This window comes from Larimichthys crocea, chromosome XVI (genome assembly GCF_000972845.2).
Source record: "Larimichthys crocea isolate SSNF chromosome XVI, L_crocea_2.0, whole genome shotgun sequence".
Classification (NCBI taxonomy): domain Eukaryota; kingdom Metazoa; phylum Chordata; class Actinopteri; family Sciaenidae; genus Larimichthys; species Larimichthys crocea.
Window position 1 is genome coordinate 5,945,486 of NC_040026.1, and position 27,906 is coordinate 5,973,391.

At 40.2% G+C, this 27,906-nt stretch overlaps 1 protein-coding gene across 12 annotated transcripts in view; it reads right to left on the bottom strand.

The window, feature by feature from the left end:
- cacna1g (calcium channel, voltage-dependent, T type, alpha 1G subunit) overlaps positions 1 to 27,906 on the bottom strand; it is a 232,489-nt gene that overhangs the window by 130,591 nt on the left and 73,992 nt on the right. For all 12 annotated transcript variants that reach the window (XM_019255526.2, XM_027289253.1, XM_019255537.2 and 9 more), the window contains 2 exons: positions 18,458 to 18,569; positions 2,819 to 2,952 (listed from right to left, as the gene is read on the bottom strand). In XM_019255526.2, the coding sequence (XP_019111071.2) occupies positions 2,819 to 2,952; positions 18,458 to 18,569 (246 nt within the window). The remainder of the gene's footprint in view (positions 1 to 2,818; positions 2,953 to 18,457; positions 18,570 to 27,906) is intronic.

Genomic DNA, 27,906 nt, shown 5'->3' on the forward strand with positions numbered 1-27,906 from the left:
CTAGGTTACCATTGTCTCGGTATGGCTTGGGGCTCTCCGTACAGATGAGATTTTTTTTTTAAATTTGTTCAGAAATGGCAACATGGCATAAACCATGAAACACCCGAAACATATTAACACATCAAACTCTCAGATGTGAGCCAACATACATGCAGACATCAGCACATACAGACATTAAAACACTTAATTTCTTGTGCTGTGTTTTTTGCCACGCTTCATATAGTTCATAGTCTGATACACACACATGCCAACCTTTTCCTATAGATTACTTTTGTGACATTCCTGTCAGTTGTTACAGAGTAAAGAGTGACAGAAAATATGTTCGTGGAGCCATGTTTGGTTTCAGACTGACACATCAGAGTTGCATGTTACAGCACATGCAGACTGCTGAACCACAACACAGCCTGAGCCCGTGCTGGCCTTAAAAGCTTTCATCAATAATGCTCTGAATACAAGCATTAAGAATTGTGTCCATGTTCATAACATGACCACGTTCCGGCGCTTATTCTATGCTGTGTAAGAGCAGCCATGTCTCTATATATTGTTCCTAGTCTATATTTGTTTTCAGGGCTCTGCAACTTAAGACACAAACGCCAGCGTGGGCACACTAAGCCATTTTCAGTGGCTCATGAGACAGCAAATTCTATTCTAAAATATTGACATATGTCACTACTTTGTTAAATATTACATTAGTGCAGTACCATAATTACAAGCTGCTAAATTAGGTTAGTAATAAAACCGATTAGACCAGCATGATGAATTAATCACTTCTCTTTGCATCACAAAAGAGAGACAGGAGACGGCAGAGGCAGGTTAAAATGTGTTTGCTTGAATCAACTGTGTGAACGTGCTGCACAAACAGTCATCAAGCTTGCTCTACAACAGTGTAGGTATCCAATGGCAGCAATCTGGGCACGACATAATGAGCAAATATAGCAGAAGTCTTTAGCCCAGCTGTACAATGGAGACTGTTGCAAGAGGATATTGATTTTGTTGTAAAAATGTGCTGTGTCGAGTAAGGTGTAAAGCCTGTCATTTTGTAACTAAGCATGGGGAAAACAAAGACATACAAATATAACTGAGTCAATCAAGATGGTGTTAAAATATGCTCAGCAAAGTGGAAATGTGGGCGGCTGTCTATTGCTAAACATGACACATGACAACATCCCACATTTCCACTACATGGTTTTTAGCGATGATCGATAAATCAAGAAAAAACATCCGATTTGTCACTATCGAAAAGATATGATGCAGCCCTAGATGCAGCACATAAAAATGAATGGGTTTGCCCATTGTTTCATTATGAAATTCCACACTGTAATATTTCATCTAACGCCTATTCCTTATGCATAACTTATCCTGCACTGCAGCAATGACCCAGTTTCCCCCGAGCAGTACATCATTGTTTCATCTGAATGCATCTAAGTGGAATATCTCTATTCATCACAGTTGTAACTCCTTCACTGAACATTGTGATTACATTTGTTTTCATTGCCTGTTGCTATAGTTCAAATTTGAAGATCCTTTTAATGGCCTTCTTATCACTCAGTGGATTAGTACTTTAATATAAGACATTAAGGTATTTCCCATCTAGTTTCATCTGGTACTTCTGGCACTGCATCAGTTGTTCTCTGGAGAAGCAGCTTTTACTCTCTCTGATCTCTCAGATATATGATGTAGGTATAAAAGAGAGCAGATGAATTAAATGAACGAGGGCTGAGAGAGAAGCTCAGGGTTGAAAAGACCAAAGACGGCGACCTTCCACTGTAGAAAACAGGTGCTGCTCACTTGCTTTACAGGTGTGTCGCTGCATAAAAGTAGGTGAAGTGTAACTCATCCCTGCTGCTAAAGGACATACACACACATAGTCACACACATTGAGACGTGCTCAGAAGGAAATGTGTCCTGTTCCCACTGATGGACAACAGAAGCTGTGGCAGAAGGGTGGCATTAAAAACCAGCAGGGGATGTAGTGTGATGAAAATGTCAGACCAAAACCAGCAGGCTATGTTCTGTAACATGTTTAATCAAATTACAGTGTGTGTGTGTGTGTCACTGTGTGAGTCTGTGTTCGCATACAGTGTGCATCTGCAGTGTGTGTTAGCCTGTGAATATGTATGCATCTGTTTAAACACTGTATGTGTTCGTTTGCGAGTATAATGTGGGCCAGAATTTGTGCATGCAGCACAATTCCATGTGTGTTATTGTTTTTTTAAGCAGAAAACATGCTAAATCAACAAGTAAAGCATAAGTTATTAAGTGTACAAGTGTACAAGTGAAGAAAGTCAGTCAGAAAATCTCTATGAACTCATCTTAAAACCTGATTTCACTTTGTTCAGCTGTTTGACACAATCTGAGCACTTAAGAATTTAAGAGGGTACTTGTTACAAATGTTACAAATGTCTTGTTAAAAGGCTTTTACGGGACATTTTAATGAAAATGTGTTTAATGAGAAATCGGTGGAGAACACTGGGGAGTAGCCTGATGAGACTTAGAGAACTGGTTCTAACAGGTTTGTGTTTCAAATCCAAAAAAGTCTTTTGATCTGTTCTGGGGGCAGCGAGCATAGAAAAACCCTGCGGTGACAAAATTACATTTACAATCTGAAAACATCACGCTCATAATTCTGTCCTTGTTCATGAATCTGTCCCTGCACTCCCAAAGATTACTCCTCAAATTTGTTGCATGTGTGTGTGTGTGTGTGTGTGTATGTGTGTGTGTAGACTGCTTCTTGTGCAAGCCAGTGTTTATGCATGGTTATGCTTGGCCACCTGTGTGTTTGTGTGCGTGTGTTTGTGCGTGTAATTGCGTAACTCACCCAGCTACCACTATGAAGAAGTCCAGGCGATTCCACGTGTCTCCAAGGTAACACTTCTTGCCAAAAATCCCCAGAGCCACCATCTTAATCACCATCTCAATGGCAAAGAATGCAAAGATGAAGTCATCGAAGTCCTGCAGACACAGAAAGTACAATTTACTATTGTTATGTAAAGTAAAAAGTATGATCTCATGATGGCCCTAGATATGACACGAGAGAATCACCAAAGTTACTACAGTTCATCCTCAGGGGAACACGAATGGCTGTACACGATGTGTTTTAGGGAAGTCTTTCCAATAGTTGAGACATTACGCAAAAAAACACAAATGGCAAGCTCATAGTGTCACTAGTGGAAAAGTCAGCGAATCACAAAAAACATCAGGATACATCATCAAGGAAAAATGAATGTCTGTACAAAATCTGATTCCAATACATTTACTGTGTAAGATTGTATTGAATATGTGAAAACTTGGAACTGTTGGTGGCACTAGGAGAAACATCAGGTTATTACAAAAGTCAATAAGCTTCATTCTCTGAGAACCACAAATTACTGTATACATTTTATGATGATCCATAAAAAGTTGTTTAGATATTTCAGTATGAACCAAAATGGTGGAGCAACCAACAAGCCATCAGACTGATAATGCAACATACATAGTCTTTTTGATGACTTATAACTTATAAAAAAAAATGCCATGAGACTCGACTTGGACTTGGAAGTTTAGGACTTGGGACATGATGACTAGAATGACTTGTCTGTGTTCATTTAACGTGACTTTGGACTTGACTTAGCTTAAGTAAGGACTGGACTTGAATTTACTTGACAAACCTGTGACTTCACTTCACTTGAAAAGAAGAAAAAATGACTTGCTTGAGACTTTGACTAATTATCTTGAGTCACGTCTGTTTTTGAGATCTCTAGAAAATTTCCAACTGTGAGAATTTTTGTCAAGTTGCTATTTTTAAGCTTAACTTCTAACATATCTTTGCATTTCTTAACTGCAGTTTGTTATTTATTGTCATATACGTTGTTTTATTTTGTGCCAACATACACGGCAGAGATATGAAGGATAATCTGTGAGATGAGCTAATATTATCTGCCATAGCCATGTTTAGTCAGGCTCTAACAGCAGTCATATTTGATGTTTCAAAATAGCCTAGTGAGAACCTTTGACAGTAATATGATACTTTATTAATTCCTGCAGAGGAATCCTCTTTTCTCTTTGGCCTGCCGACAGGAGGTCAGGCTCCCTGTGGAGGAGAGAGAGAAAAGAGCTAAAAGATAAAAGCCTTCTTGTATCTGCAAAGGATTTAGGTTGGGTTTCCCTCAAGGGCATTCCAGCAAGCCAGACACTTGCCAATGATATGAGTCCTCAGGCCTAATAATGGTTTTGCACACCATGAGGCCACCTTGCTGCTTTAACAGGGACTCAAGTGATAAATGGCTTCCGATCCAGAGTACACAAAGTAGTGCTCATTGCACTAATCAGTATTCCTGACCTCAATGTTGTCTGTCTGGCCGTCTGACTGAGCTTCAGCTCTCCAAATCATTATTAAACTGGACATGAAATAGAAAACAAGGGCATGGATGAGGACGGAAGTTGGACAGGAATTAAATTAAATGAAATTAGTATAACCTCAATTCTGAAATATGAAAATCAATACATTAAAAAAAAAAGGGAGAAGAGATGGAATTGGAGATGAGGAGAGAAAAATCCAGCTCAAAGTAAAAAAATAAATAAAAAATAAAAACAAAATCCTGGAGGGAGATCAAGGCACAGGACACCCACTGATAGATGAGTCATCCAAACATGAAGAGAGAAATGTATAAATATATCAAATCCTGTTAGCTTAGGCAGAAACTAGCCTCGCGCTGCTTGAAAGTTTACTGGAAATGAAATGCAGAAGTTCACACGGGAATGTATGTGTGTGTATGTGTGTACAAGGCAAAGTTCTCATCCGTCCCATCTCTGGACAGCGTTCATGTAATGTGCCTAGAAAGTCTGAATGTTTTACGCGACATATGGGGTCACACTGTTGTCTTTCCAGGGCACACAATCTATCAGACAGTTGGCTGCCCCAGGTTAACACCCCAATAGTGCCCATACATCACTCCAGATGTTTTACACACCACTCATTTACTCCAAAGAGGCAGAAGAGCCTCGGAGCAGATTGCTCGGTGATGGATAGTCCCCCAAAGGAGGAAGAAAAAACATTGCATCCAGCCGTTTGATCTAAATTTAATCTCTCTGCTGGAACCAACTTTTCTATGATGTCGTACATGAGGAATGATACAGTGATAAGCATAATATGCACTGTCATCCCGTAAGCATCGCCAACACAAATACCATGACATTAAGCACAATAGAAGTAAGTGAAAAGTGAGTCGAATACAACCACGTTACAAATTAATGCAAGGTAGTATATCTCCTCTTTTACACATAATCGACTTAGCTTCTGTTCACCTCATATTCAGCTTTTCTCTGTTATTAGGGGAGTTATTTTAGACACTTATTTCAGGAATTTTTCAAACTAATACATAAAAAAAAGAATTTAAAAAGTCTATAAATGTAGTCATAAGAATAAAATTCCTATAAAGTCAATGATGGATGACAGGGGGCACGGGAACTGTTTTAAGTGGAGAGCATATAGCAGGTATTGTGTTCACTCTCTATCAGGTGATAATCAATCCTTGTTAATTGATCGTCACCTGATGTCTCCTTTCCATTTGGAACCGGCACCATGGTTGACTTTGACCTTGGGAGTGACAGGCATCTACATCCATGACAGGTGGTACTGCCAACTGCCTCTTTTCACTTGGATAGAGACGAGATTTACTGAAGCTACAGTGTGTATGATCTGTTTACAAAATGTGACAGAAGCAGAATATAACATGCATAACTATGTTTGTGTGTAAAATAAGAATAGTTATGTTACCCGACATCCTAAAGGCTTTGTCAAACTTCCTAGATTTTCCAAAACAATCTGTTGCACTTTGGAACAACAAATGCAGTCTTGGGTTTTTCCTAGGACGACTGTAGATGTTTAAACTTTTGCGAGATAAGGATATTCTGAAGGGGAAACAACACGTACAATTCTCCCGAGCGTTCTGCAAATCTGCGGTTGTCATCTAGACAGGACCCTTTGAAAGAAATATTTCCAAATCATGTAGTCATGGTAGCCCGGCACCAGTGGAGACTCCATGGAGTGAGTGTGACTTGGAAGTTCCAGCTCTCGTTAAACCACATCTTGTTTTTTACGTTTCTGTTTGTGCTCAGATTAAACAATGACATGCAAGTAATTAGTGAGTTTAGATAGGAGTACCTTTGAACTTTGGACAGAGCTAGCTGTTTCCCCTCTGCTGCCGATCTTTATGCTAAGCTCGGCTAATCACCGCTTGGCTCCAGCTCAATATTTAACACACAGACACAAGAGTGGTATCGATTTTCTCACCTTACTCTCAGCAAGAAAACAAATAATTAGATTTCTCGAACACTGGTTGTCAACCTGTGGGTCGGAAACTCGAAGCGGGTCAGAAGATAATTGGGGTTGGCAAATGGTTGTGGGGAATACAATAAAATAACATAATGTGGCAAGCAGCACAGAATAAAAGACAGAAACTCCTAGTACAGTCTGTGTTTAATATGGGAATGTATTTCTCTCTCATTGATTATGAAGGCACAGTTATTTCAATAAATCTAAAAACACTAATTAAAGCCAAAATTGCATTAATTGTTGGTCTTCCTGTGTGATAAATGTTGAGAAGCACTGCTCTGGATACTAGATAATACTTTTCTTTTGTTATTTGCTCCAGTATATTACATGATATATTTATAGAAAATGATATTTCTGTAGTGCGTGTTTCTGTAATTTTTTAATCTTTTGCAAGAGATAAGTTTGGTGCATGAAATCCACTGTTAAGTATGTGTGAAGGGTTTCTGTCTGTCTGCATATAGAAGCCCTATTACACTGACAGCAAAGCAGCCTGCACTTGTTAGTAATCAGGCTCTTCAGAAGATGCTTTGCACATTTTGGATGATAGATACGGGGCACATCAACAGTCTGTTTGGAAAAAAAAAAACCCAAAAACAGAAAATCCAACTACTGACAGATGTTAGAACTCAAGATGCATAACGCAGCAAGAGTGAGTGCTGTGTGAAATAGAGAAGAGCAGAAATGTTTACCGCCATGCCGAGCATAAAATGACTGCAATGCTTTCTCCTCTAATACCCCATCCTTCTATTCCTGCTCACTTTTGTTTAATGAAGGAGACATTCCTCTTGTCTCTGCTGGGGAGTAATTACTCATCTATTTTGCATTAGCTGAAGCCTGCATGCCTGCGGAGCCCATAATATAAGAAACCCTCTTAAGACTCATGGGGAGATGATAAGGACATCTTTACTGTCACACACACACACACACACACGACTTCAAACACACTCATTACACAACACATGCATGCTGTGACACATACGACATGGGAGCAAGCATACCTTTAGGGACTGTTGCTAAATTGACATTGAGCTGATGTCAGCTGGCCCAACCTTCCCTACTGTCCACACACACACACACACTCAAGGCACAACAGAGTTTCAAATTCATCAAAGTTAACAGGACATACTGGCCCGAGGCATTCCCAGTGGGGCATACTGATGTGCCTGCAGCCTCTGCAATCAGAGTATTGATTCCTGCAAAAACTTGCGTCACACATCAGCGGAGCGTGAAACATGCCGCGTGACTATAAACATGGATTGGATTTAATATCTAAACATACAGCAAAAAAAAGACTCTGTAGATACACCATCACTCACAAGCTAAGGTCTCCAATGGTTTCCTAACAAGCTGACCATTTACCAAACTGGAAATGTGCATGTGTGTGTGTTGTCACTATGGTTCACTGGCTGTTCACAAGCCTAAGACATCCACACACACACATGTCTGCCTCAGAGGGAATAGACGCCAGTGACCTGTGCTGAACGGCTCACTGCTCACACAATCCCTAATTCCTTCCCTCCGCTGCTTTCTCTCCCTGTGAAGAGACTTACAGAGCAGCAGTATATTTTAAGTCCATTGAAAGAAATTTCTGCAACTTTTGGTAAAGCTCCGGAGAAGAACGAGACTTTCACATAATGTTAAAACAAAACTGAAAAGTCAATTGTATTATAGCATCCAGCCTAATCCTGGTTCAGACAGGCGAAACGAAATTGGCTTTCTTTCGGTGTGACAGTCAAAGTGTGAAATAGGCTGACAAATGACAGCACACAACCTGTGGTGAGTCAATCCAATCTAAATCTGTGTAGTAACAGTAATAACAACTTAATGCAAAAATACTGTTGAAGCAAAATGAAAGGTCTGGTGTGTCAGATTTCTTACTTAGAGAATATGTAGAAGATGAAATCTCCATAACTAAGTTTTCATTCACTTGAAAATCAGAATTGTTTTGTCTTTGTTACTTTAAAATGACCTTTTTATATTTACAGACATTGTGGGTCCTCTTCCATGGCGAAGTCCATTATGTTGAACCGCTACGTTTCTACAGGAGCCGAGAGCAGACAAACTAAACACTGACTCTACACAGGGCCTTTAGTTACTACTGTAGCAGTTACAAGGAGGAGGAGGGGGAAGGAAAGGAAAGGAAAAGGAAAGGAAAGGAAAGGAAAGGAAAGGCACAGAGGTTGCAATAAACAACTACACAACTAGATGCCACTAAATCCTACACACTGGTCCTTTAAGTCTTGAATCCGATGATGTAAGGGCTGTTTATGCAATATTCTTGGGAGAACTGAAACCCTGTAATCAGTCTATCATAACTCAAAAACAGTTCAAAAAGGCCAGCTTTTCATTCAGGATTTATTTCTTATTTTCTTGTGGTGGTTTTGGCTCTGCATCTCTCAGAGATCATTTGTCAATGAAGCAGTGTTGGCAACACTGTAAAGTCTTTGTCTTTTGATATTGTGTAGGTGGCAGGTAACACTGCTCATGCTTCTATATTTATTCCAAACAAACCAGCTGCTGCTGCTGCCAGAAATGGAAAAGCCTTCACTTCCTGTGCACCAGACAAACCCTGGAAAGACTCAGCAGACACTCGCTGTTTATAACAGCAATTGTAAAAGCTTCAAGCCATAAACTGTGGGTACAGGATTAATCACTGGTAACCAATATAAATTCATTTTCATATATCCAAGTGTTGCATGTTACAGGCCTTTTTGATGCAAAAAGCACACACAACAATGGCTCCTTTCTATAGAAGTCATGACAGTGTGACAGTGAGCCAGCATGCACTAACCCTGAAAATGAACCAGCTAAATGGAACTATTCATTCTATATTACAATATGTGTGCCTGTGCTTTCTGTAATGTGACATCTGAAAATGTAGGGCTATTAACCCATGAAGTTTATTCTTTACAGTTATTAATTACATTTGGGCTTTAGTTAACTCGTCAGGTGTGCTCAAAGTGGCTAAACAGGCTCAATTGGGTTGCAGAGTTGGATGAGTTCACAAAGATTTTTTATCATTAGAGTCAAAGTTAATATAAAAACATTCATTAATATAACTTGTAAGTTGAGCTTTGGCTTCTTTTTTTTTAAAACTTGTTAGTCTCCCACACTGTGAAAATGTGATAATTACATTTGCCTGTCAAAGATGGTGGAAAGCCATAAACCCAATCCAGATTTCAAAATATCCCTTTAGTAACCTCAAGGTGATGGCATGGACGTGTGTTATGAATAGCACTGACAGCCCACATGCAGCAGGTTCTCACTTCACCTTAGATAAACACATAAAATTTTGTTTCATTTTCCAATTCAAGCTAATATTAATATTTCTCCACTTTATGCCAGTGAAGAAAAAAGCAGAAGTGAGATACACTCGTGTCTTTTGCCTTCTGCTATCCTTATCTACCCTCCCACTCTTGTCTCCCTGCAGTAACAGCTGGACGGGATTCCTGCAGTATGTGAACTACTGGCATCCCTCCTCCTTCCTCCTCCCCCTCCTCTCCCCCATCTACCCGTCTCCGTCTACCACTGACTTCCATCTCTCTCATCTTTATCTCGCTCTTATCTTTCTCTCCCGCTTCCTCCGTCTCTCCCAGGGAAGGCGTATCACTCCCCAGTTACTGTGATTGTGTCTCCCACAGTATCTCAGTGCGTGCGTGGCTGCAGTGTGAGTGAGTGTGAGTGTGTGTGTGGGTAAGGATGCATTTGCGTGTGTGTATGTGGTATGTGTTATTTTTTGTATGTAATACATTTTTAAGTGTATTTGTGTTTGTGTGTGCTTCTGTGTGTCTATCTCTCACACACAATTACACTGTATAGACACACATAAAACATTCAGACAGTTTTGTTCGCCCTCCCTCTCTCTCCGTGGGTATTCGGTTTTGCGCGAACCTCTCAGCCTAAACAGTGACACCATACACCAGTTTAACAGCCCCCTGTGTGTGTGTGTGTGTGAACGCCCATGTTGCTTCTCACATTGCCTGAGAACAAGTGTAAACACACGTGTCCACCAGGCGCGCACAGGCATCGGCGAGCACAGCGAGCTGTATTGCGTGTTATCAATGCGTCAAGCGAGTGCCAGCATTACACGCCCTCTCATCACCTCCTGAGCGGTGCCTTTATGTTCTAAGTGTACTTAATCACTAATGCTGAGTACACTCAAAACACTCCCCAGTGACTTGACGTGGCTGGCTAGAAATCCGTGAAGTGTCAAAGCAGTTATTAGATACAGTATAACAGGAAGGGACGAACAATCAGGATCTGCAGATCAGAAACATTCCTGCACATGAGCGCAGGCGACTGTGGTAAAATAATGCGCAATAGGGGGTGCGGAAGGGGGTCCACAGCAAGCATCCTGTCAAAGTGTCCTTCAGAAAGACCCTGAGAGCCTGTTCTTGACCTCTGACCTCCACAGAGAGGGATTCATTCCCAATCAATTAAGAACAGTGTCATGACACTTTGACATGGGGATTTCAGCAGGAAGTTCCTTGTTTATTATTGATTTTTTTTTTTGGTCAATTAATGGATTAGTCAATCGACAGAAATATAATCCTAAACTGTTTTCATAATCGACTAATGGTTTGAATCATTAATCCATCAAAAATTGCACTACGTTCTCAGGTTCCAGCTTCCCAATTTCACATGTTTGCTGTCTTTCTCTGTCTTATTCTATAATAAACTGAATATTCATTTCAAAATTACAATTAATTAGCCAGCCTTTAAGAAGGGATTATAATTTATAATTAACGTCTTAATCGGTTAGTAAGTCATTTACAGATGAGTCAAGCAAAAAAAAAAGAAAAAAAAAAGAAAAGAAAAAAGGTTAGGTTGTGAAAAATCCTTCTTTAATTCTGGTAACGATGTTGTTTTAAATGTTGGTATTCCACTCTTAAGTATTTTATTCTGAGACAAATCTTTGGCCATTTTGTTTCTGTGGCAAAATTTATTTAGTCATAACCCGTTATTACTCGGGTTATTAACAGGTTATAACTGATCTATTAAGCACTTACCAAGAGGCAACCTCCGGTGCTGGAAAAGGAAGCCAATTTTGGAAGTGCTAAAAACTGTAATACTTTGAGCAGCCACTTAAGACAGGTTCCAGAAGTGAGTTCATCTCCAGAAGTGCCTGACTTCACAGCAGAAATAAACATGTTTACAGCATGGTACAAAAAACTGTTTTGGTCTCTATAGCTAATTTCCCCGTTCATGACAACTGTGCTGAGGGTGAATTTTTATTTACCTCACCCATTCAGATGATATTGAGGCTTAAAGTTAGGAATAATTAACAGCGTGGTAGTTGTGATTGACAGTTAAGTGCCATTACAGATGGCTTATTACACATGCGTCATTCGGCCCGTCTCAGGTCCGCCGGTGATCCCCGTGTTTGCCAATATCTAGATTAGCTGCGAGGCATATTTTCAGCGTCAGGAACCTATGGGTGATGTCACTCCTGCTCTGTCCATTCTTTATACTGTCATTGGCATTTACTCATTATAAGTGGGTAACAGCTAGAGCTAGCCAGAAACTTTGGATATATTCTTGACAGTTCACTGCTGTAAAAGTGAGTGCCTTGCTTTCTCTGCAGCAGAGAAGCCCCGGCTATTGAAGCCTGACTGCGGAAAAAAAAAAAAATCAGCCTCTTCTCGATGACTGCTGTCTTTGTCCCTACACTTAACTAAAGGGCATCTTAACAGATAGGATCTGAAGTCGTATGTATAACTGTATATATTCTGCCCAAAAAAGGTGCCATCAGTTCTGCGAAAAGATTTGCCTGCAACCTCTCTCAAAAATAAATCTCATCCACTATGTATGCAAATTCTGCCTGTCACAAGTCTGAATGCTATTATGGCAAGGGGTCAGATGCTTTCATCATGTGCACACACACACACACATGCACAGATGCAGGCAGGCAGGCAGCCATACGTGGCGGTGAAGGTGTCACATGCCTCGTGTGGCGAGGACAATAGGGCAGGCAAACTGTAATCTGCCATTCAGTTGCGATCCACTCCTCACAGGTGGAGGGAGATAATATTGTGAGAGACTTTTCAGCTCAATCACGACCATTCATGGCAGTCGCGCGCAAACACGCGCACAGACACGAGTTCTGGCATTTCTTCATCCTCCAGGCTCATACCAGTGTGTGTGTGTGTGTGTTTCTATTCAGGCCCAAAAGCTACCTGCAGTTCCATGCAGCAACAGCACTCAAATGTCAGCAGCAAAGTCTCTGCTAAGAATTTAAAATCTTCTCGCTTCTTCTGTTTCTGCAGCTCCTTCCTTCTCTCTTCCTCCCTTCTCTCTCTGTGTATCTTTCTGTAATCCTGTGTTCCCATTGTACTGGCAATTTTTAAATTTATTAGCTTTCCACAGACATCGTGTCATACTGTAGCTGCAGGGGGACGGCGGAAGGTTAAGTGTGTGCAGTAGCATTCAGAGCAGAATGAGTTCCATTGAAATCTCTCCTTCTGGGGAAATAAAAGAGACAATCCTTGTTGTTGGAGCTGCCACATTGTAGAAAGAGTTTGACATTTCCTTGAAACTACTGTCCGTTAGTACATTACTAATCCCTTTTTTTCACTCTTATCTGTAGTGCTCTCTGATGTGCTGTCTTCTCTATCTCATCTGTAGTCTGTCCATGTTTGTTTAGCAACTTGAGATTAAGTGTTAGAAGAGCGATATGCCACATTAAAGCAAAACAGTGATACTATTTTCTTCTGTTTTATTAGAAATATATATATGTATTAAAGGTCCAGTATGTCAGATGTAGGGGGCGGTATTTATAGAATATGGCTTCAAAAGAGTCCACCATGTTAAACCACCAGAACAGATGGACTAAACACTAGCCCTAGATAGGACCTTTCACACACTTCCTGATGACCATGGTTTCTACTACATACGTTGAATGGGAGGCTGAATGCGAAAGCTCTGCAATCAGCAACTACACTGCAAGATGTAAACTCTACTGACTGGTTCTTTAAGGTGTCATAAATGGACTCTGAAGGATAGAGTCCTGACCCGATGTTGACCTTATGTTGCCGATATGTAACAAGAAAGTGGAAAAAAGACGGACTCCTTCTTCAATAACCATGTTCAAGAGATCTTTATCAAAAGTGTTTATGTTGTCATGTAGATAAAAAATGTAGTTCATCATATACGGTAATCTCTCAAACATTGAGATCAATATCAATACTTAAATGTCCACGGCCACTTGATGAGATTGTGCTTAGGTACAGTGGTACTTTAAGTTAATGCTAACATCAGCTAATGTGCATGCTACCATTTGTTACTTAGCACTAAACACAAAGCACAGCTGAGGCTGATGGCAATGCAATGATGTTTGTAGGTATTTGGTAATAAACCAAAGTTTTGAACAAATAAAAAGTCCGACCCAATGGCCAACTCTAGAGACTCACCACTATCACGGCTAAAAGTAGACTTTAAAAAACTCCTCAAACAATACAGTTGTTGATTAAATGGCTACTTTGTATGTACCCAACAATGCTCTAATGAAGTGAATTAAAGTGGCTTTCAAGCATCATTAAAACATGTAGTAAATAATTCCTCTGGGAGACTTTTCAACAGTACTGACACAAAAAATCAAGGGTCATCTTTGTTTCCACCCTGCAGCTACACAGTGGCCTGTGACCATTACAGTAGCCATTAGCTTTGTCAGGAGACCAGAGCTCATTTAGATGAAGGCCACTGAGAGGCCTGGTTGAGCCCCCTCATTAGCACTGATGTTAGCATGGGTATGTTAAACACAGCCCTAATTTGAGAGCTCACACACTATCACATGTAACACACTGTGGGTCACAGTTGCATTAATGTTGTGCTAGGAGGTATTTTATTATTTATTTTGATCAGGGCACGTACTAGAGAAGAGTGTCCCACCCTACCTAAATTAGACACTTTCTTTCAGATTACAAATGTAACTGTACTGTTGATCATTAAAATCCTTTTCTGGAACATTAACCCTTATATCAACATAAGAGAATGCTGCAGACTATTTCTGATGCTAACAGATTATCTTATTACACTTTTTGTTTGATGGTTCAGTTATTTAGATATTTCTTGATTGACTTACCACTAAGGCACGCTGACAATCATTCACACAGTAATCTGTTCCACATGATGTTGTTGTTGTTGCTGCTGTTGTTGTTGTTGTTGATGTAATTTCTTGCACTTTGTAAATTTTGCACTTGGTGAAATCTTTGCACTGACTGGATGGCACTTTTAATTTCGTTGTACAGGTGACAATGACAATAAAGATATTCTATTCTATTCTATTCTATTCTATTCTATTCTATTCTATTCTATTCTATTCTATTCTAACAAGTAACTTAATCAGCGAGAGCTAAAGGATTCACATCAAAATCATTCCATTTGTTAGCACGAGTGAATCATGTGAACTTACACTGGCATACATTGTGTTCACAAGTGGAAACAGATAAGTACATATATGTATGTACATATTTATTATAGTTAGGATGTATTTATTTTTGTATAATGTTATTAACAATTAGTAATTGACCTGCCATGATACCCATGACTTGAAAGTTGTAAAAGTCCATTGTGTAACATCTATCTATCATTTATTTGCAGGAAATTGATATCCATAGATATGTTTTCAGTGGTGTATAATTACCTAAAAGTGACAATCATGTCATGTCATGTCGTAGCCTAGAACAGACTAACCATACACTAGCTCTGGATGGCACCTTGTGTGGCTATTGTAGTTTCTCTGACACGCTTGGAAGCCTTACACTATTTTGGAGATTCAGTCAAAAATATGCAGACATCCATCTTTTAGCTACCTACTTAAGAGTTTGTTTTTGAGGTTTGGAGATGGAATAAAGATCAACCACACAAAAGTTGATTTTGCTCACTTTGGCAAAGTGAGACTCTAACATGTGTTATGTGTTCTTTCACAAGAACAAGTACAAAGAAGTCTTCTTTCTGTTTGAGCCGAGGCTCTGTCTGGGCTGCACGCAGAACAAGCACACTAAGTGAAACAATTTTCACCACATGGCCTAATTCTTCTGTTACCACAATGCTATGCTATCAAAACCAATTCAAAAGTCACGGAATAAGATAAATGTTTTACTTAAGGTTGTGAAGTCAAACCAAACAATTTTCCAATAATCAACAGATGAGAAGAACAGAGGGACTGAGAGGGGAAAAGAAAGGGCATGTGAGAGTGTGTAGAAAGTGGAGTGTGTTCCAGAGTGTGACAGATCAAAGACAAACATGCATGTGAGTGTGTAGGTTATGTGCCTTTACAATCTCTCAGCGTATCGATGCGGAGACTGAAATAAAGCACACACAGAACTAATGAGAATACATTTAACCTCTAGGCTGTACATCCAGCTGAGCTCCGGAGAGGAGATCTGCTAAATAAAATCACATCTCATATCCCTGCTCAGGCTGCCCTGGCAACAGCAGCCTCAAAACCTCCACTTGACTGCTCTTCATGCTTCTTTTTTTTCATCCGAATCCACCTTCAGTATTCTCCTCTCCATTGTTAATTCACTTCTTTCTCATTTCCTCTTTCTAACTGTACTTTGCTCTCATATTCTTTCCTTTTCGCTTCTCTCCTTTTTTATGCTCCTTATTTTTTAAACGTGTTCTCCTTCTTCTTTGCTCTCATTTTCCTCTATCTGCCCTCCTCACCTTCCCTTTGTTTCTTTTCCTTACCTCTCCTTACTTTACCTCCTTACTGACCTTCTTCTGTTTCCTTTCCATTCTTTTCTCTTGGATTCCTTTCTTTTCCTCTTCCTGCATTCCCTTCTCTCCTCCCTCCTTCCCTTCCCCTTCCTTCCTTCTACACCCTTTTCCTGTCCTGTCATTTCATTTTCTTCTCTCTTCTTGTTTCCTGTCCTCTCCTCTCCTCTCCTCTCCTCTCCTCTGCTCTCCTCTCCTCTCCTCTCCTTTTCGTAAGAAAATAATGTGCATGCATTCACTTTTAGAAAAACTGGAAGTATGATTATATTTTAAAAAATGCTTCCGATCAGTAAATGTCTCAGACAGTAAATATGATTTGATATGATGAAGAATATCCTTACAGTAGAACTTCATTTTTTTTAAATTATAGATGTGTCATTTTGGAATGAAACTGCTCAATCTTACTGAGTCAGTGGACAAGAAAATAAGAGGACTTTGTCCTGATTCAATCTATTTGGAACCACTTTGCAGGCACATTATCCCCCCGCTGCACAAAATGAGCAGGGCCAGATAGCACAGATCTGTTTTAGTGCACCTCAGCTCACTTCATTCTCTCATTCAGCACAGAACAAATGTATTTTCTATCTTCTGCGTTTAACGGAATAAACAATAATGCGCCTCCATTAGTGTTTGTTCAGTGAGAGGAGGTCAATAAATTAATGGAAAAGGCCTTCACACAATATTATTGTTTATGTTCCATCTGAGTTAATGTAAATGTTGAGAGCTGCAAAGGCCAGATATGCTGGGAAATATTGTTTCAGTAGATCTCTATCAAAGGCACTGGTTTAGAAAATTGTCCCCATAACTCAGAGTTTCAGTTCTCCTGCTCTCTGTCATCTGTTTTGCTGCGTTTGAATAATGCCTGTGCTGTCTCATATTCTGCCATGCAAACTGTGGTGGTTTAGCCGTGCTGTAATGTCTGATATTTTCCAGCCATTGCTCTGCACTTGTTGCCCTTATCTCCTGGTGTCACATCAACGTGTGTGAATGTTGTTTCTATAACGTGTCTTTGTGTTTTCCTTTTTTTTCCCATCTTGCTCATCCCAGTGGAAGTTTGTCACTGGCTTGTACTTGTCTTATTAAATAAAGATCAAGGAAGATAAATGGATGCAAGTGAAAAACATGTCTGCTGTCATGTCTTTGTGTTGTTTCTTTCAACGGGACGGCTCAGACGTAGTTTCAATCAACAGTGAATTCACTGTTTCAGGGTACAGTAAAATTCAGGTAACCATAGCAACAGTTCTTCTGCCTCTCAATTCTCACTGGTGAAATACAGGCAGCTACACTAATCAACACAACTGACTACTAACACACTTTAAAGGTGTACTCCACCTATTTTACAAATCAAAGTCGATGTAGCAGCTTTGGGGAATACTACTGTAATTAGTGAGTCAACACAGCAGGACCTACATTACACGCTGGATGTGTGAAATTTGAAAGATATAGGCATTTACCCGACAGGGTGGGGCTAAAAAGACAATGATGGAGTTGCATTATGGGAAATGTAGGACCCTGCAATTTTGGAGCTTGACTTGAGACGACGAAGGGTTCACACGTACTCCCAATCTGAACAAAAATCAGGTAGTTCCTCACAACTCTGGAGTTACCGGAAGATCTTGTTTCCTTTTAGCTGCCTCCCTGAGTTCCAGTACGCACACCAGACCAATACATCCCAGACCAGTCTCCCCACTGAACCAGCTACTAGTAAAACAGCCAACAAGCTCACCCCGCAAACAGTTGTAACAGAATTGTAACACCATAAGTGAACTGAAAATTGAATTCCTTTACACTGGTTAAAAAGTAACCATCTCTACATAACCAATTACATATAATGTATTACTGCCCAACACTTTCAGTATGTGGTTGTTGTATCATGCATCTGTCTTTGCTTAAACTCTAAACTTTGCCTAAAATCATTTTTGTGTAACAGGTCACCTTGATGTGTTACTGTACCACCAGCCTGTTTTGACTTTATGCACTGCGCTTCAAACTATGGCGCTGTGGGTACCTCAATGACGTCATTTCTGAACACACCAATCTGGAGTAATGTTTTGATGTGCCGTTGAAGTCATGTGACCCAGAATAAAGAGATGAAGGAGTCTGGAATGGATGGAGTTAAACAAAGACAGGATTTTAAGCAAGGAGACTGATGTTTGTGTCCTGTGTGCAACAAAAAGTCAGTGTTGACATTGTATATTTATTATTTTTAACTTGACCAGATGTTGCATATTAATTGCTGCAAACTTGACTGCAAACATGTGGTTTGAAGTGCAGGACCACTGATTGTGTTTGTTATCACTTATCATCACATATTGCCAGTCCTTTAGGGAAAACAATCAAATATCTTCCCTGCATTTGGGAAATAAAATAAGAGATATGTGAAAGAAAACACATAATACCGCATATGAAGCCAAAAAGCTGTCTTACCTGCAGGATCTTGCACCTCTCAGAGTCACAGTCGATGTCCTCACAGGGATGAAACATGCCCAGTGTCACACAGTTCAGCAGGATCACCAACATGGACGCTCGCTCGAACCATGTAGAGAGCAGTAGTTAAGGTATATGACAAAGTAGAAAGTAACAACTTGCACTTTTACATTTTACAACATTGAAATTTATAAACTCCTCTGACAAAGTGTTGCGCATTTATCTCCTCGACTCCATTTCACAATCAGAGGAATGTTTGTGAGAGTAAAAATCGGCCACAGAGGAGTCTGGGAAGTGGGAAAGCCCACCTGTGGTTGTTCTGAGTGGCAGTCATTGCTCCCACGTCACCCTGTTATCCAAATATCTGTTTGCAAGACGTGTTGGGAAATGTTGAGCTTGTTAGCGAGTATGCCAGATAGGTACTTCAAAGAGATTGTGTAAAGCACAAAAACAAAACTAAAAATGACAACAGAGAAAGATGCTGAGAGACCAGGAGGTTGACGAAGAGTATCTGCCTTTATAGTCAGTGAAGTTACGACATCGTGATGCATCCTGTGTGAATTTTATTGACCGTGGGGTCAAAGTGGGCATTCCTAATCTGGTTAGGTTAAACGCCAGCCTGAGCTGAGTGTGACACCAATCAATGATGAGACCAAACACAGATTAGGCTAATACTGCCTCGGTAAGTACACACACACACACACACACACACACACACATTATGACACAGATATGTGGGCTGCATGCGTACACACAAACACACACCCACATATATTATAGATTGCTATTGCATCCACAGTCAGCGCCCTGCGTCCAGCCTGGTTAACAATGTTACACTGAATAGACTGTTTGTCATCCAACATGTGTGTGTGTGTGTGTGGGTGTGTGTGTGTGCATACAGGCTCTGAGGACAAATGACCTGTCCGTGTTTTATCGCATTAGGCCCCTCTTGCTCATTCATCCAGCTGACCCATAATGCAACTGTGTCAGTGTCAGTCGACAGAAAAAACAAAAAAAAAAAAAAACATGAGTGCGTGAACAATGAGACTCGGATTTATTTATGTTTTTCCGTACGTTTTAGGATCTGAATCTTTATTTGGGAATGAAACATTCATTCAATAGCAGGTTATATTCGATTCAGTGTTTTTTTGTGGTAATATTTGGCAATATAGCATCACTAGAGGAAAGAGAATTTAATGTATGCACAGCCAATAGCTGTCAAAACACCAGTCACAACCCAAAGTGGTGGTTCAGGGGAAATAATGGAAACATGACATTTCAGAGATACCAACATTTGCTTTTCTTTATAAAACAGCTGCATATCATGCTGAGCGTTTACATAACTCCGCGTTAAGGCTCAGTCACACCAGCATTTACAATAGAAACATTTATTCGTTTCAATGGAAGCCCTTGTTAAGTGTGGCAAAGTAAATTCACAGAAAGCGAGAGCATACACTTCAGCTTTGGAGTTTGACAGTGCTGACTTGGTGGTTGGAGATTATAAAATGGAGTGAGCTTTCATGCCAGCTGTGTTGCTCCATGCAATATAGATAATGAATGGGCACTTTGGCAGTCAAATCCAAAGAATAGCATTAAAGTGCTGAAGAGTATAACCAGACACTACATTCATATTAGTATTAGTGAAGAATATCTTGAAAATGTTTTTTAAGGATTTATTTGTATGGTATTGACACATGGCAACTACATTTGGTTATGGTTGGGAAATGTTGTGGATATTATAAATAACTGGGTTGGAATCGAAGCCATGTCATTAAGGACTCTACCAGGTGAGTTGCAATCCAGATTCTTCTTGACGAGAACAAATTGGAAACAGAAAGTCTGCTTGACAAATTGAAAGAGGGTGTGTCCATTTAACAGGCAGCCAGGGTCTAACTAAAGACACTACTGAGTTGCATTATGGTAGCCCATACAACACTAACCATTATAAAAGGGTAGGATCTATGGTTTTTGGAGATCGACCCATTACAACTTTCACCATTATATCCTGTCTGTCATGACTATCCCAACTTTGTGAGGGTACTACATGTTATGTATGTTTGTTAAACTAGACTGTCTTCCATAAAAGTCAATGCTCCTCCACGACCTCCAAACGTCCTTTATACCTCGCCAAACAAAGGGAAAACCGCTTCCTGTGTCGGCTCTGAACATTGGCATCTGCCATAAATCATGTGCCGCAGAACCATACAATCTGAATGTAATTCCAAGGGATACTGCACTAGAATGTGAAACTCTGTGGTGGATCCAATATTATATTGAACAGAGATATTGAATAACAAAAGCAGGCTGGAGGCAATTTGAGTCTGTTAGCAGAAGGAACCTCACTGTAGCATCACTTAGGTAATGATGGTTGCATCTGGAAGGCGGCACAAGATTATGTTGCACACCGGAGGACACAGTCCAAAGGGATGTAATTAAAAAGATCAGTCAGTATAGAGAGTGAGATCATTAAACAGGAAACAAAAGCTCAGACGCTTGGGCCTCTATGTTTGAGAGCAGTGGCACTAAAAGTTTTAGATAGAGCAAACAGTTGTTGGCCCAAAGTGGTAGCATCGGCGAAAGATCGCAGGAAAGGACAGAGAAGGTGGGGCTAATTAAAAATAATGAGCTGTGTGGGGTGTCTGTGGAAGCTCATCACCCGCCTTCATCGGGGCTAAACGCATTCAGTCCAGCAAAGTTTTAGTTCATCAGCAGGGTCCATCAGACTCCAGACAAAACACATCATCTCCAGTTTTATCCAAAAATCAGGACATTTCTCCAGCAACGATACAGTGAGCACTTTACTGTATGCTATTAGCTATTAGCAATTAGCTTATTTTTAATTTATAAGCATGACATTTCTAATAGGTTAATGTATTTCTGTGATATGCATGTAGTAGAACTGCGTGGAAATGGATTTTACTCACCATGAATAACCCAAAACCTTCTGGTACCTAAATCATAAAATTTAAAAATGATAAGAATATTCCTAAAGTACTACAACACCTGATATCCACTCACTCGTACTCTATACCTTGCCATATTATCTGTTATTAGTTAGTTTCTGCATCGATATTTTTCTTAAATTGTTCCGAATAAATAAAATAAATAAAGAAGAGAGAAGTTGATCATTGTTAGTCGATCATTCATAACACAAGCAGAAACCACAGTACCAGTAATATATGTCGCTTCAACACACATCTACACTTATCACATAGAAGACATTTTCATATTGTGCCATTTTACTGCCAACAAACTAGTCATGAATGAAATCTTTGGTTTCCTCTAATCTCTGTTTGCACAAGACTAGTCTAATAAGCAAAGTTTAAGCTTTGCTGAGATCACAAGTGTTACAAATAGAAGATTTCATGGAGTAATTGGCCTGCTTCTAACTCACAAGAGCAAAGAAAAATGTTGACAGTAAATGTATTCAGGACCTGTAGATCCTGTCTGCAGCATAATAGAATCCGAAGTTGTCCTCATTAAGGAAATCTGCTTCCTCAACAAAAATGTACAAGCAGAACTAGAGCACCCAGGAAACAGAACCAAACCTAATACTGTATGTTGCACAAAGGAAGGCAGGTCTAATGCTGCGGTATAGCGTGTGATGGTCAGTTGTACAAAGCTTTTCCCTGAGTGCCTCTCAGCATACTGCACCTGCAGCAGAACAGAAGCACGGTGTAGTGATGGTGGTGTGTTAGCTGGGCAGTGTGTGAGATTGTGTGTATGACTACTCGCGTATGAATTTCTGTGAGAATGTGTGCTGGCAGGCCAATTGTTTTTGAAGCTATTTAGGCTGTCTTCAGTTCAAATGTTTTCATAAGTGACAGAGAGGAGACGGTAGAAAGAGATATAATGATATAATATGATTTTTTTATAGTGAAGGCGCAGAAAACACCTTGGACAAGATATTGGACACAACGCTCTGCAGGCTGATAGAAATCATAAAACCAAATCTCAAAGAAAAACAAAACAAAAAAATAAACGACCACGAATGCCAGAAAACTCTGCAATAATTAGAAATCACTGTATGGATGTTTTTGCACTCAGCATTCTGCACAATGTTACCAGACACAGTCATCACAGCAAGGTTTCAACATAAATAGTGATGCTGAGAATCATTACTGTCTGCTGCTATGGACAGAGTGCTTCGCTGAAGGGATTACATGGTCTGTTATTTAACGAGGCTGCTATCTCGCTGCGGTAATAATCAATAGACAGACAGGTTGGGGAGTTGGAAAAACTGGAAGATGGACTATTCATTGTATTCACATGGCAGACATTTTGCTTGGACATCATGCGCATGGTGGGAAGCTCAAATGTCAAACTGTTGTGTTGAATCTGACAAATCGAAACACTGCTTCCCGACTGATCAGCAGCTGAAAATGGTTTAGTGGACGTTAACAACAGCTTTAGTTTGAAACTAACTACATCCCAGTGTGTTTTACTGCAGGTTTACCTTAAATAAAGATGTGCATTGATGTTTGAGAATTCATTTACACCTTCCCTATCGTATCCTGTAACACTATCAAATGGTACTAGGAATGATATACAGCAGCAGTGCTACATTTCAGCTTAATTAAGAATTTGCCGGCAGACTAAGAGGAGATTTAAAAGTGACACTGTAAGTTTGAAAAGTAACAAATCCATATTGTTACATTAACAACAGATCATTTTACACATTAAGACTCTTCTCCACTGAGTACTACTGATACACTACATGCTAGCATTACCATCAGTCTGTAATGACCCCCTGCAATACTGCACAATTCACAGAATTATTGAAAAGTGAGTAATCGTGAAATACGTCGTTTACAGATGGATTTCAGGACTCAAAACTTAGCTGCACTCAAAATAATAGAATAGAATAGAATAGAATAGAATAGAATAGAATAGAATATATTAAGCTGAAAAGCGTCAAATTTTCAGGTTCAGGGACGCAGAGAAAACTCAACTCTGGCTGCAACTGACAAGGCAAGAAGTGTTTTTTTAAGGACGAATGAGTAAAGTACTGTGAACCTGGCAGCCTCACCCACTGCCCTTGGACTCACATGTAGACAGCAGACAGGTTTTATTAGTGCGCTTCAGACCCTGTCAACTGATGAAGTGTATGAAATGCACTGTTTACTGGAGGTCTTACAAGCAAATAAAGAAGGGAATTTATTAACAGAAGGATATCAAGGAGAAGACGGAGGGGACGTCTTGGGCAGAAGGATGGAGACAAAGCAAAACATTAAATATGAATAATCAGACTAATTCAATCAATAACTCTTCCTCTCTTGCCATTGCTCTCTTCCTCTGTCTCCCCAGCTGGTGGGCTATAATTAAACAATAAGGAAAGAGTGTTTGCAGTGTTCTGCCTTCAGTGTGCATGCACACACGCATACACACACACACACACACACACCTTCATGGTGTCAGCATATAAACAAGCGGTGACGCCCTGAGGGATGGATTCAATTAGAGGAAAGATACACAAGGATATGCTCTGTCAAAACTCTGAAAGCGAGAAGCCTGTGCTACACCACAGACACACGCGAGCAACACAGGCATATGAAAACGCACACAGCAGTGCTTTCATCAGAGAGGCAACATTATCGAACTCATCAACACCTCAGAAAGTATTCTTTTCTCTCTTTCTCTCTCTGTGTCAGACACACACACACACATGCACACACACATTTAAAGCCCCTTTCTTCTTGCCTAACGAAGGGAAAATCATATGCAAGCCTTATGTCCTCCCCTGCATCACACTGCTGATTCACTCTGTCCATTAATGATGTGACACCAGAGACCACAAACAACAAAGAGAAACACTGCATGTATACGTATATGCATATATATATACTGTATGCATATATTAATACATCAACAGGGAGAAAAGAAGAAGAAAAACAAGGTTTCAGATTCAACAGATTCAAAAGAGCAAAGTTTGGTGTAAAAAAAAAAGAAGTTTCAACTCATCTCATCAAGTTCTCTCCAGCTCTTATTTCTTTCATGAGAGTAGGGGAATGAATCATCCGCAGGAAGAGATGAGCTGCACACACACACAAACAGTCCGAGGGCGATCGATACAGACAAGCCTCTCTGAATAGATTATTCATTGTGTTTACTATAACTCACACAGGACGTGGTTCTGTATCTGTCTCTGCTCTGCCCGTCTCTCTCTGTACGCTTCAAATCCATATCTCTCACCAAAGGGGCCGTGCATGACGAGATTACACGGTTTCATTGAGAGCTGCCACTCACAACGCTGAGCTTTAATAAAATCAGCAGTGTTCATCATCTGTAATATGTTTATTATATATGCTATTTGTTGTAGAAAAAGAAACATTTGTTACACAGAGCTGCAAAACCAGAATACATCTCAGAAACTGTCTCCAAAATATGCCATTTTCCTCATCAGGTACTGCAACCATCAGTGAATGTTGAGCGAACATGAGATGCCACCTTCTCTACATTCCCAAATCTTGTTAACACTTAAAACTAGGTGTTGCAGGTATATAATACTGCAAGTTTTTGCAGCTGCACGTCTATATCACACCTTAGATTGATCTGATAACAAAGACTGTTGGATAAAATTGAAAGAAACGTCTCTTTCTGCCATGTTTGCCAATGCAAAGATTAAAAACCGGCCTGAGTGAGAGGTTCAGTATCGGTTAGTTGAGGTGGAAAGGTTCGATTATAAATAAACACAATAAAAACAGACTTGAAGAATGTGATTTCTGACAGCCAAAGAAAACATCAGATCTGTGTGGCATGATAAGGTAACTTTTTCTATGAGGTTTTCCACCATTTAAGGTTCGACCGGCACTCTTTCAATGACATTGTTGTGACATGCTCTTCTGCAATTAGCGCCACAATCCTGGTTATCTCGGTGAACCACCTCTGATTCACATCATAGCGTGTATTTATTAGCATTTTCTGGAAATGATATCAAAAAGTTTGACTGTGTTTGTGTTTGGATAGAAAATTGACTCCAAACTGTTTCAAATCAAAACTACACTGACAGCTGTTCAAAGGCGTGGACCCTTACCCCTTACACAGCATCTCAACGTTGTGAATCATGATGCAATCACTTTCCTCGATGTTTGGAATTTCTGCCTCGATTGCATGGCCAACTTGATCTGACGTCTTAAGGAAGTGGTGCAATGATTTGTCAGGCTACATTTCCATGAAGAAGAATGATTGGTTCACCCGAAATTTTTGGTATATTTTGTTACCATCACTGTCAGAATTCTTGATTGCCTCCAAGTGTTTCCACGTTTCCAGCATATACACCATTGGTAGCTTCAACTCCCAAATGATATTCATTAGAATTCAAAAACATGTATGAGACTAAGTTAAAATAGCATTAATATTGCTTACTCTATAGTATTTAACCAAGACTCTCTGTTTGATGCAACCTGGTGAAATTCTAGCCTCACAGCTCCCCATTATGATCATGAAAGGTTTTCAGATCAAAGCACAGAGGATGTGCAAGGACACTTCTTATCGGACTCACTCTGCCCTGAAGTTCAAACGTGACAAAGGCCGAGTCCCGCACCAGTGAGTGCAAGGTGTCAGGGAAGTACAGGTAGCAGCTGGGACTGTGAGCTGGAGGTGGCACAGGTGCATTGACACTCACCCGTACGCCTCAATGCGTGCATGCGTTTGCTCATTAAAATCTGTCAGTGAGACTTGCGGGAAAAGGACAGGGTAGACTGGAACGGCGGGAAGAACTGGATGGATCGAAGCACAGACAGATGCGGGGATAAAGAAAGGGAGGGATGGATGTTGAGAACAAACTGCAAGATGGGTGAGAAATTGGGGATTTCTGGTGTTTTGACAGATTGTTTACTGGAGGGCCCAAGAAAAGATGAAAATACTGGCTTCTAGCAGTCTTGTACAGTGACATGTGAACTGTCATTATGTCAGGTCTGTTAGGCTGCTGGGCCACAAGGGGATAAAATACACTATGAAGGACAGACTGAAGAACATTAATATGAACAATACTACTGACCACTGCCCAACGCTCTGTTATTTTGTAACCAGTCACAAATTAGGACAGCCCTAAACGTCTGCAAGTCTTAAAGTAATGGAAAGTCGGGACATTTGTATTCATCCAGAAGTTAGTTTAAAAAACTCTTTATGTCTGACGACAGGAAATCATTGGACAGTCTTATAAAATGGCCGCTGTGAAGAGGAATGCTGACACTACAATCACTCCCGCCTGTCTTAGTTCTGCTTCTCTTCAGTGGCATCACTATTTTACAAACCATTTTCTTCTCTTTTACCACTCATGACAACAGCCCCCCCCCTTTTGTCTTCCTTCCCTCAGGAGTGCAATGTCTTCTCTTCAGAAGACAAACTTTACAAAGAAAGATGCGCAAAACAGGACGGAAGGTAACTCAGGGTGAAAAGTGAGGTTTATCTCTAAAGTCAGAGACAGCTGCTGCTGCCTCACCTTTGCTGTTCATCTCCCATCAATCCATCCTCTCTCCAAACCCCTCAAAGCTTTTTTTTTTTCCCCCTCTCTGATCACTCACTTTTCCATCTCCTTTCACTTCTCTGTCTGTACTGTCGTACCCCTGCTATTTTCTGGGAGGAGAGTGACAAAAATGAAACTTTTTTTCAGAGGAAGAATGCTGAACATGCCAGAATAGGATAAAAAATGGACGGGATGTTCATGAAATATTGAGGGCAATTGCTGCAGCCCTTTGCAATGTGCGATCCGTCACTGTCATTGTGCTTAGATGTGTGCATGTGGGCTCATGCCCATGAGCGCGCATTCACATCTGTTTTTATTTATTTGTGAACCCCCTACATAAAGAAATGTCACTCTATCACAAAAATACGCCACAGTTCTCTGCCTGTCTCTCTGTTCCTGTTCTGAGCAGGTGAACATTGAAGTACTACTGACTATCCCTGTTGTCACTCTTTTATTTAATCTAACCATTTCTCAGTGAATGCTTTCACTGCAGAGGGCAAAATCTGAGTCAGGCAGAGTATGTATGTATATCCACGTATGAGACACAGAGATACAAAGTTCAAAAAGTGGCCCTAATAATCCAGAAAGCAGCATCTGAACGCTATTAGCTTCATTACTGTACATGTTTATTATCTGGTATTTGCCAGTAGGTGGGAAAGCTTGGGATAGACATAAGCCCCACTTATAAAGCCCACTGGGAATGTTGCACTGTTATTTTGCGGCCATGGAAGACACGGAATGGGGGAGCAATGTTGTTCCGGCACTAAGCCAGCAGTGAAGGTAGTAATAGAGCTGAATCGACTGTTTCATAACTGCGGATTCACATTCATCCTGCTTGAGTTTAAAGTAGAATTGTGTTAAGTAACACTGTCATTCCGTATTTGAAAATGCTAGAAGACGCAGACCATCTTTGATTAAAGCTTTATTTGAATAGTAAATTGGAAAAACCTTTACCCTTTTTGTGTTCAGTATCAGGACCGAA